Source organism: Schistocerca serialis, chromosome 5 (assembly GCF_023864345.2).
Source record: "Schistocerca serialis cubense isolate TAMUIC-IGC-003099 chromosome 5, iqSchSeri2.2, whole genome shotgun sequence".
Lineage (NCBI taxonomy): Eukaryota > Metazoa > Arthropoda > Insecta > Orthoptera > Acrididae > Schistocerca > Schistocerca serialis.
The window spans coordinates 522,728,087-522,748,482 of record NC_064642.1 but is presented as its reverse complement, the minus strand read 5'-3'; the positions used below and the strand labels follow the sequence as shown (position 1 = coordinate 522,748,482).

Genomic DNA, 20,396 nt, shown 5'->3' with positions numbered 1-20,396 from the left:
ATGAATATAGACTATAATTTTGGAAGTGTATGAATTTCTCAATATTTGAACATTTACAGCACGTTAAATCTTTGTGCCACACATGGAACTGAACCAAAAGTTCTTAATTTTGTAAACAGTTGCACTATCGATGTATACACCATCCAATTTCACTCCTTTATCTACATTTTTACTGAAATTATTGTTGAATGTTATGTAAAATATATCTCTACTGTCAATATTTTTTTAGAATTTTCCTGCAGAAATCCCAGAGGTAAACAAACACATAATCAGCTACCTTAACAATAAAATAAACACGACATTAACTGAAGAATAGGTTTCAAAAGAAATGAAAACCAGGCTTTAGCATATTGCAGTTAGCTTTCTGTTACATCAAATCATGAAACAATATATGATAGAAGATTTTGCAATTACTTAATGAACCACACGGATTCCATGGGTGATATACAAGATGGATCAACTGGTAAGATTTACAAACAACCCAATAACAACAATGGAAATTCCAACAGAAAGGCAACTGCTCACTTATAGCTCAATGATGTGTGTGACACAGATACATGCAACATGGAAACAGGTTTTATATTAGCTTTCAAGCTCTTGCTCTTTCTATGCACTTCAGCATAAAGAGGGAAAAAATCTCTTTGTATTAGGCATAGATGAGAAATCTATAGACTGTGTAACAAGCACGAAGTTTTTAGGGATGAATACTGATTATCAGTTAACATGGAATGAGCACACAAAGATACTGGCTACAAGAATGTCATCACCATGTTATGCTCTTATGGCTTTATCTACAGTTTGTAACAGACAGTGTCTTGTGGTGATGTATGATTCCTACATACACTCAATTTTTACCTATTTGATTCTTTTCTGAGAATAAAAGGCACAAAACATGGACAAATTGCAGAAATGGGCTTTATGAGTAATAACTTGTAGTAGTAGTAGTCAGGCTCATTATGAAGAGAAAAACAGGGCACCCTTACTATACTAGCTGAGTACATTATTCGATCAGTGGCGCATATCAGGAATAACACTGCTAAGTATTCCACAAATAGTTCTATACACAGTCATAGAACAAGTGCCAATATAGTTACATTTACCAAGGAAAAACAAGCAAAAATCTCAAAACAGTATTTTCTATGGAATAAAATTGTGTAATAAACTGCCCATGGAAGTGTTCAAAGCACAATTGTTCAAAAAGGTAACTAAAGCATTCTTCATAACTAGTGCATGATACACAATTAGAAATTACTTGGAGTAACAGGTAATACTGAAAGGGGTGAACAAGAACACCCAAATAAATATATGAACACGGTGAACATGTCAGGACCTAAAATGCCAGTTAATGTGTCCTGACCTAAAGTGCCAGGCAGTATTGTCTTGCTGACCCAGCTGTCCCCCCCCCCCCCCCCCCAAGAAGGAACATGGAGCACACTTGAAAGTTGGTGGCCAAGAATTGGTTGTCCAAACAGGCTGGAGTTATCAAAAGGGGCATAGGAGGATCTTATGGCTCAGAATTCATCAGTGGATGTGCAAATGTGTTCTTATGTTATTAGTTGTCAGAAGACATTTGTGTGTTAATCAAGGAAGATTGTATAATAAGGACCAAACAAATGAGGGAAGGATGGAGAGGAAGAGAGAGAGCCTGCTAATGAGTTTCAAATAGAGACAGTAGCAAAGAAGCAATAATAGATATGTCATGACATCGTACCTGCAACATGAAGAGCAGATATCTGGTAAGCAATGAACTTCTTTCCTTTCATCATTTTGTGGGAGTCACCACTGAGAAAAAGTTTTCTAAAGATTTGAAGTTATGTGTAAAGTTTACTGCAAGTCACTAAGTTTTCTCATTCTCAAAGACTGGGTAGTGCACATAGCAGCTATAAATTTTGCAACAAATAGTGTGTAAGCATGGAATAAACATGTTGAAGATTGTATACGCATTTTATTCATTACTTTCAATTGCCTCACATAGCATAAATCAACAAAGAAAAGCATTTTCACAAATATGGTTCAAAAGTCAAAGAGTAAATAGATTTTTCGAAGAGTAAATATTTGTCCCTAATTCTCATAATACTCTTCAAATCAGTAAGTATCTATGCATGATGTGGCAGCTTTCCATATCCTGATCTGAATGTTGTACAATGATATAATTTTGCAAGTAAATACAGTGGTATGTGTGAACACTGTGTGCAAAATGTGTCATGAATACAGTTAGCAGTAAGGAAGCAATAAATTAAAATTTCATGCCTGATAGAAAAATGAACAGGGAAAATGTTGTTGTTGTCTTCAGTCCAGAGACTCATTTGATGCAGCTCTCCATGCTACTGTATCCTGTGCAAGCTTCATCATCTCCCAGTAACTCCTGCACCTACATCCTTCTGAATCTGCTTAGTGTATTCATCTCTTGATCTTCCTCTTCAATTTTTACCCTCCACGCATCCCTCCAACACGAAATTGGTGATCCCTTCATGCCTCAGAATGTGTCCTACCAACTGATCCCTTCTTCTAGTCAAGTTGTGCCACAACACAGAGAAAATGAAGTACAAACCTCCTCTCATCATTACATGGGAGGTGTCAGTGAAAAAAAGTTTTGTAAGGGTTTGACATTATGTGTAAAGATTGTTGCAAGTCACTAAGTGCTCTCATTCTCAAACACTGGATTAATAAAATCTGGATATTTGCGTGTCATGGCCTACACTTCTTTTCCATTCCCACCTTTATCCCTTGGATAGACAGGGGTTCTCAGCCCCTACAGTGATTCATTCCAGAGAGTAAGTGATATAGGTACTAAGTCTGGTTGAAATTTGTCCACTGATTCTGGATGAGATGTGGAATGTACAAATATGCATACATAAATTTTTATAATATGTATAATTTTTCTTTTCTTCTGTGATCTGATATTGATGAAATATAGCCTATATGGTGCCCTTAGCTATGTTGAAATTACCAGAGAAAGCCCACAAAATCTGTCTAGTAGTTTTGGAGATTAGCATTTTCAGACACACAGACAAGAAAGTATCAGTGAAACTGTAAATCATGTCTTTTTTCCAGGACCTGATTTTGATAAACTAATGCCTATATGGTGCCCCAAATATGATCAAGCTACCTGCAAAGGCCTCATGAAAATTCATCTAGTAGTTTTGGAGATTAGTGTTTTCAAAGATAAGCAGACAGGCATGATGGTTTTACAAATTTATTACTAATATTTATAAAGAATAGGCGACATCTCACCTGTAAATGACTGATGCATGTCACTCAGAAACATGGAATGGAAAACAGTGTTTACATTAGCTTTCAAGCTTTCGCTCTTCCTCTAGTAGAACAACACACACACACACACACACACACACACACACACACACAGCAAGACTAACCTGATTAGCGATATCAGTTGCCTGGGCAGAAGGAGATGGACAGCAGACCGGGAAGGATGCACAAGGCAAGAATAATGGAATAGTGAGGCATGTCTTTTTTCAGATTAGACAACAGCTGCATAATAAGATTAAAGGAGTTCAGAGGGAAGACAGAGGTAGAAGGGTAGAAGGGAGGTGGTAAATGCCCACATCTGTACCCTGTTTCTCTCTCCCCTTTTTCCCTCCCCCTCCCCCTTTTTGCACTCTCCCTTTCTCTCCCCCCCTCTCTGCCCCCATCTTCATCTCCACCTTTCTCTCCTCCACCCTCCCCCCACTGGTCTCTTACATGTTCAACCCTCTTAACTTCTTTTTTCCTGTGTAGCTGTTGAGTCATCTGTCAGAAGACCTGCCTCACACTACCCCCCCCCCCCCCCCCCCCTCAGCTAATACATCCTTGCCTACTTCCTTTCCACATCCATTTGCCTAAGCAACTGCTATTAACAATCAACAGTTAGTACTGAGTTTGGTTGTCTGTGGGGTTGTGTGTGTGAATATGTACTCTTCCAATAGAGAAAGAGCAAGAGCTTGAAAGCTAATGTAAATAATATTTTTTTTGTTACCTGCGTCTATGCAACACACTTCAGTCAACTGTAGATTAATAATTATATGTCATTTATTTTTCATATAAATAACACAATAATATTTTTATGCACAAGATGACAAATGAAAGGATTGAGCAACAGCAGATTTCATTTTTAGGCATATAGTTAGGATCTAATGTGATAACATGCTAGATATTGCTTATGTTAGGTGTTTATGATATGATGATGTCAGAATGACCACAACTAGTTTTCTGTGTATCTTCCAAACTACTTTCATATACACATTTTCTTTGGAGTAAATCATATGTTTTTGACTGGAAGTAGGTAGTAAAATAGCTATTTGCATTTTCTGGGGTACTTTCTGAAGTTGTGAATGGGTGGTCTGAACATTTGCTTGGACATGTAGGCTTCATTTATGAAGCTATGCTTAGTTCACATCATACCTGGTATTTTTATTCAATGATGGAAGCACTGTATGAACGGGATTTGACATTACTCATAGCTTAATTATACTCACTGTTCTACTAATTAGCAACCGTGACATATGTTGCATGACAAGTGGGCTGTGTTCCAGTAACACATTACATCAACTAACAATAAAATTCTTGAACATTGCACATTAGATATAAAATTAACAATGTGCTTCTTAGATATTTAAAAGTCATCAGTATAGCTGGACTTAATGAGAAGCAGATTAAATCAAAAATAAATTTCTCAGTCACAAGCTGTTGTAACCGTGACAGGAACGGTCATTGGGTTGCTGCTAAAGAAAATGCGGCGGGACAGAATAGTAGTGGCCCACGAACAAACAAGTTAGACTTGGAGCCAGGAGCGTATGCAGCCACCGCTTACAGTGAGACTGCTCCAAAGACCTCTAGTGATCATCGAGTTCCATTCTGTCTGACATGGATTCGAAATCCGTGGCGCTCAGTACCAGACAAACTGTGTAATGTTTTGTTCTGTCGGAGCATCTATGACAATATCCATTCAAACTGCTTACGCATCTGCTCAATCACATCAGCCATAATAGCATACAAATTATTATAGATCTGAACAACAAACATCTATTAAGACATACATTTATTAAGACATACATGTTGAAGGTACCCAAGACCTTGCAATTTTTAATTGTGGCATATTTACACTTGGCGTGATATGTCACTAGTAGCAAAGTAGTTCTCACTATCTGTTCCCATGGAGAATCTATAAACAAAACAACTGCCAACGTTGAAACAAGAGCACCTCTGACAGTTTGGCAGTTGGCCAGTGAGCTTGCTAATGGCTATGAAACAAAGTGGGTGACTGTTTTATTCACTACACCAGCCTTGTAGAGAGAAGTGGAGCATCATTCAAATATCTTGCTCTAAAATGAATCAATGCTTGAAGTTCATACTTCTGCATCTGTTTTGGGTGGTAGTACTTGTACTTGATGCTGAGCTGGTTTTGAGGCACAAGCATATGTGGCATTTCTGGATATACATATGCTAGTTTTACCCTGTCAATTGAGATAATAGTAGTTTTATGATTTAGTACAATATCCAGTGATTTAGTACAATATCCAGTGTTTGTTTTCCACTTTTGATCACCTGATGTGAGCTTATGTACACAGCCTGTAGAGATGATCTGACACCGTCTGTATATAACATAGCATACATGCATGTTTGCAGCTCATGATGCATGAAGGTAGGTGCCGTTCCATGTCAGGAGGATTAATGTGGGTGAATGTATGCAATGTCGTTCCTTACATGACAAATTAAATCAAATGGGGTCATGATCCGTTAACTGCACAGATCTCAGATCGATGAATTCACCAGGCACTCAAAATGTTTTGCCACATACAAGCTCCACTGTTGATGAGAATAAGTCTATTTTGTAAGTAATGCAAAGTCCAAGACTGTATGGTAATGCAGTTGTCCTGCTTGTGGTGGGATACATTAATGCAAGCTTTAAAGAATGGTGCCATCATTCAACCACACAACTGCTTGCAAGGTAGTAAATGGTTGTCCTGTGATGGAGAGTACCAGAGAATTCGCCAGGTGGTAAATGGTTGTCCTGTTATGGAGAGTACCAGAGAATTCGCTGAGTTACTTAATAAGTAACTCAGACTCAAATCATTGGCCATGTTCCTCAGTAATGTGCAGTGGACAACTGATGTGAGAAACCCAATTTGAAATGAGGGTAAAGGCTGGTAGATTGTCAGCTGGTATAGAGCTTTTGGCCAATGGATAAATGATCAAGGGCAAGTCATCAGATAACACTGACCATTAGAAGGAGGTACTGGACCCACAACATCAATGTGCATTACTGTGTGTGGTAATTCTCCAGTGGGCACACGCACATGATGGGCTACTTTACTGTGCTGACACTGAAGGCATGTATGAGCCCACTCATGACAATTCTTCTGCACACCAGGTGACTCGACGCTCTGACACCAGGGTAGCGTATGCCGTGGGGGCTATCAAAAGCACATCTGCACAAAGTGGGTGGCAGAAACAGGTGAGAACATCTATTGGAGATGTCACACTATAGTCTGACATCAGAACATGGAATGTTAACAAGTTGTATTTGAAGGTTGGACTATACACTGTGCAGTAGCTTATGGCATTCCTTGTTAGATTCCTGTGCCTACATGAGATGAACAAAATCAATGAAATTGGTCACATTGTTAACTCACAATAGACAGTCAGTGACCATGCTTTTACACCATAAATATGGTGAATATTAGTGCTGAAATGAGCAATAAATTCCAGGAAACTGTATTACTGTGATGACCATTTGTTATTATTCTGTCTGAAGGCATAGATAAATGGCTTGTGATTGATAAATACTATAAGTCCTCTGGCCTCCATACTCAGACAAAAGATGATGATCACAAACACTCTATTTCCACTGAGAAGCAGAGAGCTTATATGAGAAGAAGGTAAGTGATTGCCAAGCACCACTGACTTGCTGCTGCAACACTGCGTCAATAGCTGTCCGACGCATCAACTTTTAATGTAAGCGGTGCATTCAACGCAGAATATGCCAAGAGTGCAGCATTTGCTAAGCTTTGATTCACTGCACTAAAAGCAAGGCTTATCTCATCTGTCCAGTGGATAGGTGAATTCCCCTTAGTCTTGGATCCAGTAAGTGCTGTTGTTAGTAGTTCTTGCAATTTTTCTGATCGTGGTAGATGTTGCTGGTAAAAATTCAGCATCCTTTATCAGTGGCATACTTCCATGACGGTTTATGGCCGTGGAATCTTCATGATAGCTTCCTTTCTCTGGTAGCAGCAGGGACCGCACAGGCAAAAGCAGATGGCCCAAAAAGGTAACTGAGGTTTACCATGAAAAATACTTAGCTGTGTTCAACCATACCATGCTGTTATAAGTGTTTGAAAATCTTCATCAAGTGTTGCTGATCTGTATTGTGGGCCCCTACCACCACAGCACAGCACGTCCCCTGGTTGCGGATAGAGGATACGGCCTTCAGATATGAAGGGTAGCTGCGAATACAAAAAATAAGCAGTCGCGGACAGCTGGTGGGGAGCAGGTGATGGCATGATGAACCATCCATGTTTCTTCTTCTCTTACTATCAAATATATTCATCAAGTATCAGCAACATTAATGGGCATGAGTCCCTTTGAAGTAAAATATTCCAGAACATGGAATGTTAACAAGTTGTATTTGAAGGTTGGACTATACACTGTGCAGTAGCTTATGGCATTCCTTGTTAGATTCCTGTGCCTACATGAGATGAACAAAATCAATGAAATTGGTCACATTGTTAACTCACAATAGACAGTCAGTGACCATGCTTTTACACCATAAATATGGTGAATATTAGTGCTGAAATGAGCAATAAATTCCAGGAAACTGTATTACTGTGATGACCATTTGTTATTATTCTGTCTGAAGGCATAGATAAATGGCTTGTGATTGATAAATACTATAAGTCCTCTGGCCTCCATACTCAGACAAAAGATGATGATCACAAACACTCTATTTCCACTGAGAAGCAGAGAGCTTATATGAGAAGAAGGTAAGTGATTGCCAAGCACCACTGACTTGCTGCTGCAACACTGCGTCAATAGCTGTCCGACGCATCAACTTTTAATGTAAGCGGTGCATTCAACGCAGAATATGCCAAGAGTGCAGCATTTGCTAAGCTTTGATTCACTGCACTAAAAGCAAGGCTTATCTCATCTGTCCAGTGGATAGGTGAATTCCCCTTAGTCTTGGATCCAGTAAGTGCTGTTGTTAGTAGTTCTTGCAATTTTTCTGATCGTGGTAGATGTTGCTGGTAAAAATTCAGCATCCTTTATCAGTGGCATACTTCCATGACGGTTTATGGCCGTGGAATCTTCATGATAGCTTCCTTTCTCTGGTAGCAGCAGGGACCGCACAGGCAAAAGCAGATGGCCCAAAAAGGTAACTGAGGTTTACCATGAAAAATACTTAGCTGTGTTCAACCATACCATGCTGTTATAAGTGTTTGAAAATCTTCATCAAGTGTTGCTGATCTGTATTGTGGGCCCCTACCACCACAGCACAGCACGTCCCCTGGTTGCGGATAGAGGATACGGCCTTCAGATATGAAGGGTAGCTGCGAATACAAAAAATAAGCAGTCGCGGACAGCTGGTGGGGAGCAGGTGATGGCATGATGAACCATCCATGTTTCTTCTTCTCTTACTATCAAATATATTCATCAAGTATCAGCAACATTAATGGGCATGAGTCCCTTTGAAGTAAAATATTCCAGAGGTAAACAAGTTTCCCATTCGGATCTCTGGGCGGAACCAACTTCGAAGAGATTCACGCCAAAAGGAACTTTCAGGTTGGGAACATGGAACGTTAAAAGTTTGAACAGGTCAGGAACGTTCCAGACATTATTAGATGAATTAGATAGATACCATATATAGACATTACAGCTATTCAAGAAACTTGGTGGCAGGGGGAGGGTAGCATAAAGAGGGGTAACTATACATTTTTCTATGGAGGTGCGGAAGCTCTTTCGGAACAGGTTTCGCAGTACAGAGAAAAGTGCTTCATGCAGTCAGAGATATAAGGTTCATTAGTGACTGACTATCAATTATAGTGTTGTCCAGCAGGTGGAATAGACTAGTAGTAATTAATGTACATGCACCAACTGAGGACACTGAAGAGGTTGTTAAAGACGGCTTTTATCAAGAACTAGATCAACTGTGGGATGAGTTCTCCTCGTACGATACAAAATTAATCATAGGTGATTTTAATGTGAAGATAGGGAAGGAGGAAGTATTCCAGCCTACAATTGGGAAAGAAAGTTTGCATAACATTTCAAACGATAATGCCACAAGGGTGGTTAATTTTGCTGTTTCAGAAGACACGATTGTTGAGAGCACATATTTCAAAAGGAAGGACATTCATAAAGCAACTTGGGTCTCTCCAGATGGACGCACCCGAAACCAAATTGATCATGTTCTTGTAGATCAGCGATGGTGCACTAGTATACAAAATGTTAGGACTTTCAGGGGAGCAGACTGCAATTCTGATCATTTTCTTGTAGTTGCCAAAGTTCACCAACAGCTATCTACAGCAACATCAAGGTGTCACAATGCAGAACTTGTTAGGTTCGACACTGACAAGCTAAATGATAAAAACTTTAGAAGAAGGACATGATAGAAATCTCAAATAGATTTGATGCTCTCAGGACACACGAAGATCAAGACGAGGATGTAAATAAACAGTGGATCACTGTGAGGAATAATATCAAAGAGGCAGCAAAGGTCACAATAGGTAGAATTAAGAAGAACAGGAGGAAACTGTGGTTTGATGAGGAATGCAAGAAATTGGTAGAGGAAAGGAGAAAAGCACGATTAGATTGGGATTGAATGGGAGACAGAAAACGAGAGGAGTTCTTGAACATGAGAAGGGAAGTTGGTCGTAGGCTACGGGCAAAGAAGAGGGATTATTTGAACAATCAAATTAAAAAAAAAAAAAAAAAAATGGAAACAAACAGTAAAACAAAAAACATTACAGAACTTTACCTAGACATAAATGGGTACAGGAAGGGGTTCAAGGCTAGGACAAATGCACTTCGAGGGGATGCCGGGGGGATACTTACAGACTCCAGTGCTATATTAAGTAAATGGAGGGCGTATTTTGAGTATCTATTAAATGTACACCAGGAAGCAGGAAAAGAGCAGGCATACGAAATACATACAGCAGAACCCCAGATACCTGAGCCAACGTTAAAGCCCAGATCACGTACGAAACAGATTGACCGTCCTTACGGCGGAACAGGCAACCGTAAAAATAGTTTTCCCGTCGGTCAACAGATGTCGCAGGGGACGCTACAATGCTAACTGAGCTGTCTATGTCACGGAATTGGCAATGCTGTATCTTCGGTGACTTGAATGACGCTGATTTGCATTCGGCTAGAGCGCTGGGCGCGAATTGCATTCGTCACACAGCTGACTGTAGACCATGATCGGCTACGGTTTTTTCCGAGTTTTCAATCGAAGAATGTAGATTAGCTCCTGTAATTCTACAAACCAAGTTTATTTCTAGTGTAGGGATACTTCTCACAATCATATGCGAAATGAAATAAATGGAAAGTAACACACAAATAATTCTCTGTTTAAATGCAGACTGTATTGCAGTCGCATAGGTTTTACACTCGCCTTCCATGCCGTCTCTTTCCTCGTTGTTATAGAGCTCTTCTGATACGGATTAGGTGGTAAAAAAGATCTCCACGTGCAGGTTAACACTAGAAAATTTTCAAAATCTTCTCGTCTTTGAAATATAATTCATTAATTTACTGACAAATATTGCACTGAGCAGTGGGTTTCGCGTCCTGACGTTACCGACATTATTATTTTCCTACGCCATTTGTTTGCTTTGTCAAAACTAGCGGGCAAAATAATCTTATCTCAGTATCAAAGATTTACATCGTAGCTGTAACTAGAAGTCTGCGCGGACAGGAAAAATGCCGCCGTCCGTATGTGCACCGCATCCACAAGATCATTATCCACATCTGCCAAGTTGCTTATCCGCATTCTGAGATATTAACGTTATGTAAAGCAGTTTAACCCACCACTGCTCTGAAAAAAGACTTGTGCCTTGCCTGAATTTTTGTCTGCTGATATCCGCACTCGGTTGTGATGCGAATTAAGGCTTGACATATTTCAGTAACAGTCATTTCAAATTTAAATTCTTTTACTTTGCTTGTAACTTATCCTAAATGATATAAGAGTGGCACAAAATGATGAATTTTGGATTGTTGTTGAAAGGGGGCTGCAAACGCAGTAATATACAAGTAAAAGCGTGTTTTTCGAGCATATTTTGGCGGTGTCAACTTTGAAGAGCCACAGACGGCAAACCATAATAATGTCAAAAATTTACTTTGTGCAGTTTAAAGATAACCCGCAAACATTCGCAACAGACGTACGCTTTTATCTGCAACACAGTTATTACTGGGGATATCCGCACTCGCGCAGTCCTGTTACTATCTGTTGTTTTCGAGTGAAAGCTGTGTGAGGATTATTTGCGCACAGATAAAAAAAATTAAAATAGGCAGCGTCTATAGTTTGCATGCTATGCTCGTTCTCTTCTATTCTCTTCCCTTCATTCCAGTATAAACGCTTGTTCACACGTATAAACGAATGGCAGTGAACATTGGCGAATTATCTATGAATACTTATTTGCAGCAGTGTAAACGACGTTTTACACTCGTTCACTTCGTTCGCTCTAGTATATACCAGGATTTAGAGGGACCGATGACCTAGCAGTTAGATGATCGCTATTATTCATGTATTCCACTGTTGCGATTTCAGCTCTAGAGCCATTTTAAAGTGCCAAGGAAAAGTCTTGTAAAGTAATGCTTCTTTAATTGTTTACCAAATGTTACCACACTATGCTTTGCATTTTGTTATCCATATCTTATATTGGTTTCAGTTTTCACATTGCACACAAAGATGCCTCTACAGCCAAAATTACGATAGTGAAGTGAATAAACAGTTTAAAAAAGTCCAAATCGCAGCCAAGATTTCATTTAAAAATTATATGATATGATTCTTGTACAGGAAGGGCTGCCACGTTATATCAGAATATAAGATCGACAAAATTTAGATAGGATCGAATGCTTAGGGCCCTTTATCAATTCTTACTCGTAACTAATATATTGATTTATCTGAATTTAAAATCCACTCGCGTAACCTTTCTTTATCTTTGACAGGAAATCTGAACATTTTTAGTTCAGGATTTGTTCGTCTACTCCTTCTACAGTTGATATACTCGCAGGCCCTCGGCATGACGTTTCACTACCACCGGTATGTCAGAAACAGCTGTACTTCACAGACGCCAAATAGTGGAAAGCTGCACGCGTTCGGCCGACGTTGCCACATATTTCACAGAACGGAGTGCCATCTAGTGGTTGATTCCACAAGTAAGGGTGTGACGCTGTTGCCGCCTGGTGGCCGTTCCCTGACAAGGGTTGCCTGCTAGACCATGCGATCGGGCAATCTGTTTCTTACGTGATCTGGGGTTAAAGGAAGTAAGAGATGCATTCAACAAATTAAAAAACAATAAAGAACTAGGATCAGATTGCATAACTGTAGAATTAGTTAAAAATGGGAAACAGAAATTGGTGGAAGTAGTTCACAAAGTGATAACTAAAGTATGGAACTCAGAGATGAAACCCGAAGAGTGGCAGGAGTCAATTCTGATCCCAATTTTTAAGAAGGGTGACAAAATGGATTGCAGTAATTATAGAGGGATTTCGCTATTACCAGTATGTTCCAAAATTTTCTCGAATATTCTGCTAATCAGGCTTACACCATATGCAGATGAAATTATGGGGGATTACCAAGCTGACTTTTGGAGGAACAGATCAACTATAGACCAAATATTCACCCTGCGTCAAATTTTGGAAAAGAAATGGGAATACAATAAACCAGTTCATATTTTTTTCATAGATTTTACAAAAGCATATGATTCAGTACTGAAAACAAAATTATACAGAATTCTTTTGGAACTTGGAATACCAAAGAAGTATGTTAGACTTATAGAAATGAGTTTGAAAAACAGAAAAGGTAGAGTACATGTGGGGAGATTGGAGTCAGAAGAATTTGTAATAAAGAACGGACTTAAGCCGGGAGATGCCCTATCTCCGCTACTTCTTAATTTAGTCCTAGAATATATTGTACGAATGGCAGCAGATAATTCAGAGGGTGTGGAGTTAAATGGAAATATTAAGATATTAGGGTATGCAGATGATCTAAACATCATTAGCGCTAGGAAAGAATCTGTAACAGCAAATGTGAATGCGTTAATCAAGGCTAGTGAAGATGTAGGTCTAAGGATAAGTGAAGACAAAACTAAATACCTGATAGAATATACAAAACTATTATTCTACCTGTTATGAAGTATGGGTGTGAGACTTGGTCTCTCACTGTGCAAAATGAAAAGCCATTTCAAGTATTTGAAAACAAAAATTTGAGGAAAATTTTCGGAGGATAAAGGGATGACATTAGCGGAGAGTGGCAAAAACTGCATAATGAAGAGGTTCATGAACTCTATTCAAGCCCTGACATAAACAGCATTATTAAATCACGTAGGCTGTGATGGGTGGGTCACGTAGCTTGAATGGATGAGGGCAGGGCAGCACGCAGAGTACTGGTAGGGCACTTAGAGGGAAAACGTCCTATGGGGAGACCAAGGCGTAGATGGGAGGACAATGTGAAGGCTGATTTGAGGAGCCTTGTTATTGAAGGTGAATGGAAGGAAATGGCCCAAGACAGGGACAGATGGCGAAAATACGTTGCTGCGATAATAGACTCTCGAGTCCGTTATGACCAGTGAATGTGTGAGTGAGTGAAGTGTTGTTGATGCTGTTCTTGTGTGCCTAAAAAGCCAAGCTCATCCAAGTATGCAAAGCAGAATGACAGTCCTGCAGCACAGAGACAATGAACCTTTATCATGACTGAGCATCACTGTGTAGATTAAATGTCATATGAGGATTTCTGAATAAGCTGAATGGAGTGATTACAACAGTCTTTGGAATGTCTTAGTTCATCACAGGAATTTGCATGAAAGCCTTTGCACAAGGAAGCACACTAAACACAGTTGCATCACTAAGAGCATAATTGTAATTCCTTAACAGAGGAACTGGATATCTCTCCAGAACTGTTCTTGGGTATCAGATAGAGGAGTGAAGACCAAGGAGTAAAACAAGGGTAAATAAATCCCTTAGCATTGGATTAAACTCCATTTCTGTAACTGTTAGACGACCAAGAGCTAAGCTTCTAGAATGGCTTGAAACTGGTGGGCCATCAGTTGTTTTGCTAGAATGTGCAATGTTGTGACATACTTCATTCGGCACATTGGGTGATCAAGTTATGGCTGCAAACTGTTCAAGCAACTTGGCATTTCTGCTTCCTGCTGCCTACACCAGCTTGGGGCTGTGAGTCACTGTACTGTGTCAGAATCCACCTGTAGATGCAGTAGATGAGCTGTGAATTCATTACATCAGGTAACAGACTGTTATACTCCAGAAAGATGGCTCCAATTATAGGCTCCATAACAGGCTCAACAATAAAATTCCAGATGGAGGTCTGACACAGCCCTAAGTCCAGCTCAATGCATTCTGTACTTCACGTGCCTATTGATGAGTTGTTAGTGCTAGGAAGATTAACAAACCTGGTGGCCAGCAGTTATACAGAAAATTTCTTGGACAAATGCACAAATCTGAGCCTTTGTCCAAAAAAAATTTCTGTCTGGTCTTCCAGTCACTAATATAGTGATGCTGAGAGACTGTCCTGCAATTGGATGTGCCTTTGTCTAACTGCCCCTACTGTGTATGTTTGCACAACTTATCCCCAAATATCTGGTGACACCAACATGTTGTAGGTGACTGATCTGTACTGCCAGTGAGTTAGTTCTTGAACAACTGCAGGATCTTCTGCAGTAATGATCTCTAACCTTACTATAACTGCATTGAGCCAGCAGTTTGTTCATTTGGCAAGCCAGAGTGTCCGCTTTGCCTAACAGGCAATCGCACTGTTGCACAGCACTGCTGCACTACTGATTGATGGCAGCATTATTGCTTCCTGATGCCTGTCAGACAGATCTTTGATGGTATCCAAGGGCATTTCAATACAAAATGCTACAATGGCCTTAACCTGAGCTGGAGGAGGTAGAGACTGTAAGACATAATGTTTTCGGTACAGTTCCAATGTATACTTTACTATGTAGGAGCCTGAGGTATTGTGATGGCTTTCTGTCTCAGATGCATGCTCTCCTGCTGTGATGCAGACACTCAGTGAAACAATGTGATGCAGACACTCAGTGAAACAACTGTCTTTGACCACACAGTGGTGAGTGAGCTGACTGACCATTAGCATAAACTTCATAGTATCTGTGATTAGTCCTGCATAATGAAAAATAGCTTCAAAGTGCACAAACTGAAGCCCTGGATTTTGAGGCCAGAATGACAGAAAACAAAGGACAAGTCGTGACAATGTTGGACCTTTACCATCTGCGGTGTCCTGCATTTCAGTAGTTTGAAAATCGTTTGGCCAGTCATGACACTTTGTATTTCTGTTTCTAGTGTCTATAGGCTTATCTCGTCAGGGTCACCAATGTCAGAACAGCTACGGTAATATCCATCAAAATTACTTACGCGTGTGTTTGGGTACACAAGCCATGATAGCACACAAATTATCGGCACTCGTATAATCTGATCAACAAACATTTATTAACATATAACATGTTAACAAACAGCAATAACTTGTAACTTATAAAATGTGACAAATTTATGATAGCCACAGTGTGTCTCTAATAGCAAAGAAGTTCTCACTGTTTCCCCCCCCCCCCCCCCCCCCCCCCCCCCCCCCGAGTGCTCGTAGGTGAAACAAACACCTGTGCTGAAACAAGAGTGCCGGTCAGAGAACTCACTGATGGCTACAAATCATAGTAGTGAGTGCTTTATTAGCTACACTTCTGTATCCCTGAATTCCTGTATGTGAGGTGCTACCCAAAATATCCAAGAACTGTAAAAAATCAGAAAAATATACTTACTTCTTAATGTCTTTTGTCACCTTGAAAGTAGTCACCTCAGGCCATTTTTGGAAGTCCTTAAGGAGTGCATGGTGAACAGTGTTCAGAACCCTTTGTGATTTCACTTGAATGTCTTCAATAAAGTCAAAACATTGCCATTTCAACACAATTTTCATCTTCAGGAATGGGCAGAAGTCACATGGAGCTAGGCATGGTAGGTAGGGAGGGAGGGGTACTACTGCCATGTAGTTTTTGGTCACGAATTCCTTCACAATGATTGATGTCTGCACTGGCGCATTGTCATGGTGGATGAACCAGTCTTCCTTTTTCTACAACTTTGGCCATTTACACTGAATATTTTCCCTCAGTCACCTCAAAACCTTGCAGTAAAACTAACCATTGACAGTCTGACCATGTGGAACAAACTCCTTATGCACTGTTTCCCAGAAATAAAAAAAATGATCAGTGTTGACTTCACATTGCTACAAACTTGTCAAACTTTTGACAGCCTTAGAGAGAACAGCTCAAATGGTTCAAATGGCTCTGAGCACTATGGGACTTAACATCTTAGGTCATCAGTCCCTTAGAACTTAGAACTACTTAAACCTAACTAACCTAAGGACATCACACACATCCAGCCCGAGGCAGGATTCGAACCTGCGACCATAGCAGTCCCGCGGTTCCGAACTGCACGGCCATCGCGCCCGGCAGAGAGAACAGCATTTTCCATTGTGATAATTGCTGCTTTGTTTCAGGATCATAACCATAGACCCAAGATCATCATCTGTTATGACTCTGGATAATAATTTTGGTCACTCTCAAACTCTTTGTTGCAGCTCAGTACATGTCTGAATCCTGAGGTTTTGTTGGTCAATGCTGGGCAGGCAAGGGACCAACTTCACTGTAATCAATCTCATGTTCAGCACATTGGTTAGAATTCACTGACATATACAGTATGACAGCTCAAGTCTGTTGCAAACATTGTGAATTGTCTGCCTTTGATCTTCGTGAATAAAGTCATGCAGTTTCATGACCATTTCCAGCGTTGTACATGTTGATGGTTGACTGGAATGTTTGTCACCTTCCACAGATTCTAGGCCTTCCTTGAACCTCTTGAAACACTCAAATATTCTTGCTTGACTCAGTGCGCTACCACCAAATGCCCCTCTCAGCATGTGGTGGGTTTCAGCTACAGTTTCTTCAACTTGAAACAGAATCTGATGCAAACCCATTGCTTCTTCATGTTATCCATTTCACAATTTGCAGAAGCACTGAGGCACATCCTGACATGCACCACTACAACTCAAAATTGCATGCACCAAAGATGACGCAACTTTGTGCCACAATAGCTAAGATATGTACCTTGCGACATCTAGTGGCAGATGTCATATTGCTTCTGGTTTGACCAGTACAATGAAATTCTCAAGATATTTTAGGTAGCACCTCATACACCCCATATTCCTGGCTTCATCTACCTTTCTATTATAACTCACACATCAGTTTTCTTTTTTTGTTCCCTTCTAATTTCCTAATCTGTTGGGAAAATATAGTTTCCATAGTGCTTTTATGAGATTTTGTCTATGAGAGTATATTTAACAATTTTCTGATTACAACTATAAAATTATAACTAATTGCAGCACTTTTTTTAATGCTTCTGAATGATAAACAGTAAATGATTCACATACCGGTAGCCTAATAAGATATGAGCAAAATACTGTTGTGAAATGCTATGCAATCTAATGACTCAGAATATGTTACAAGATGGAAAACAATATGTGGCATTTTAACTTATCCTCTACCCAAAAAATTAAAAATCTTCTGGCTAATGTTTAATTAACAAAAAAATCAAGAATCTTAGTTTCTGACATCTGAACATTGACCAGATATTTGATTTACTCTTCACAACTTTAAAATTCTGGGCTGAGGATATCTGATGGTTGTAATATTAAACTATTATTTAATAGATGGCAATATGTTAATTTAGCCATAAGCTTTGTCCAATACTCTTAGTTGTTTTGCACTATGAGGGAAAGGAAGAAAATGAGAAACTGTTCCTTCATTTCTTGTACAAAATAAAGAAAATTCTTTCATTAATATTTATTAGGAATTTGGTTTGGAAAAAGAACCTCCAGAGTTGCAAGAAAAATTTTCATGTATGACACTTCCTGACAGATTACAGATGTGCTCTGAACTGAGCCCTGTAATTATACTCCCACCTCTTGTGAGCAATGTTGCTACTATCAGTGACATCAAGTCAAATCTCACTGCTCAGCTTAAAGCTTCAGTTTATCAGTATACTTCTGCATCTTTCCAAACCCAAAACAGATTGTGTGGAGTTGGAAAGGAAGAAGTAACAATAGCAGAAGCTTTAACTGGAGTCATTAGACATGCCTAAACAACACTGCTGATAAAAGCATTACCCGTGAAAAGGATGTATGTGGGTTCAACAACCAATGCACCACAGTCTCATTCTGACAGGAAATTTCGTAACAGTGTTGAAACTGTTGTAGGTAAAAGATTCAGTCTGAAGTACAGGAATCAGTTATCTATGTGAAATGACTTTCCTTAGTATTAAGACATCCAATAAACACTCATGGTGCAACAGTAAATTAAGTTTGAAATTCAAGGGATATAAATATTGCATTATAGCACAAAAGTCATAACGGATTTCTTTGCACATACATAATAATACATCTACAGTTTTCACTTTCTTAGTAAGTAAAGATCATCTCATCACCAGAATAAATTACATTGGTTATACGCTCATAGATGTGTCAACAAATAATGAACAGAATTACTGATTTTTCTTAGTTTTACATTTTACTGTTGTCACCACTATAAGTCTCTTCCAACTGAAGCATGTTATTTTTGAAAATAAGACAACAATGCAAGTAAATACATGGCACAGATGTAAGCATGAGGACTGTGCATTTTCCATTCTCTGGAATGAGTAATCAACAAATTGTTTAGTCACCAATCAAATATTGTTGTGCCCTAGAGTGTTTTGCGACAGATGTGAAGCACCTATGCAATATAGACATGGCAAACAGATTAAGACTTAGTGGGCTTGTTTAAGTGTGTAATTACATCAAACAGGTTTTTTGTGGTTGATTATTATATGTGTAATGACTGCTATCTATCGATCCAGCAAATTCACAGTGAGCCAAGCTGTAAGTTTAAATCGAGTGTTACATAATGGCTTTGATGCCAACTTTGCTGGAGACCAGTTTTACTGCATTGCTTTAAATTTTAAAATAATTCAAACCTAATATCAAAAAATGTGCTTCACATTATTGTGAATGGTGTTTTAGCCATGCAATATCATATAAATTTTTGCTGTGCAAATTTCAAATTTGTGGTAACTGACTCAAAAAGTGTACATCTAAAATAACACATATTTAATGTGATGGTGATGGTACTGGTGGTGGTGGTGCATGGTGCATATATAGATTTTTACATTTGCTGTAACTTACTGTACTCACTTTGTATCTTGGCCAACTGATGAAGGAGTCTGCCGTTCTAGGCCATCTGTAATCACTGCATCATACACAAGAGACTGCATCAATGTCTTGTCACCTGAAACAGGAAAATTTAAGCTGAATATTTACTTATGGGCGAAATCTTAGTTTTGATCCCAATTTGATACTTTATGATTACTTCATTCTATTAAATAAATAGCTGCCATGTAAAATACAGGGTGACAGAAGGTTGCTTAAAGCTAATACCAGTATATAATCTATATTATTTAGCTGGAATATTGTGACCTCCTATAAATAGAAGTGGCTGCCAATAATGAGGTGTTTAAAGTGGAGTAGGAGAGTGTGTACTCGCTATATGGAAGTTCTACTCTTCCTCAACAGCGTTCCAGGAGAGTTCCTTGTCAGTACATAGTGGGTTTACTGGAACATAGGAAGAAGATACTTCATCAAGGCAGAGGATGATAACAGTTGGACAGCTTCCCTTCCTACACACAAAGTAAGCTGATTCATGAAGTTAAAAAACAGATTACAACAGGGGCAAGAATCTACAATCACATCAAGAGAAAATGGGCTTCAATACATGTGACATGAATTGTGAGTATGGGAAGAACTATTGTACTCACAAGTCAAAATGTGCAGGGTCCTTCTTGGCCAACATCTTGCACAGAGTGTCTTGCATGTTACAGAGTTCTGTGTACTCATAATATTAGAACACAAGTTACATCTCAAGTGAAGTAGCTTCACCTATTAATATGTATTTTCTCAAAATAGGGGGAAAACATTTATTCACCTACATCAGACTGGATGGATGGAGCATAGAAAGAAGTAAGAGAAAACAGTATTTAAAATAATTTGCGAATTCTTCTTCTTTCTCTAGCAACACTACACACATTCACAAATACAACCACAAATACACCCAAACGTATATTCCCACAGCTGC

At 39.2% G+C, this 20,396-nt stretch overlaps 1 protein-coding gene across 1 annotated transcript in view; it reads right to left on the bottom strand.

Moving 5' to 3' along the window:
• LOC126481176 (voltage-dependent calcium channel subunit alpha-2/delta-3) overlaps nucleotides 1-20,396 on the bottom strand; it is an 885,717-nt gene that overhangs the window by 142,926 nt on the left and 722,395 nt on the right. The window contains exon 19 of the mRNA XM_050104748.1: nucleotides 19,460-19,553. Coding sequence (XP_049960705.1) covers nucleotides 19,460-19,553 — 94 coding nt within the window. The remainder of the gene's footprint in view (nucleotides 1-19,459; nucleotides 19,554-20,396) is intronic.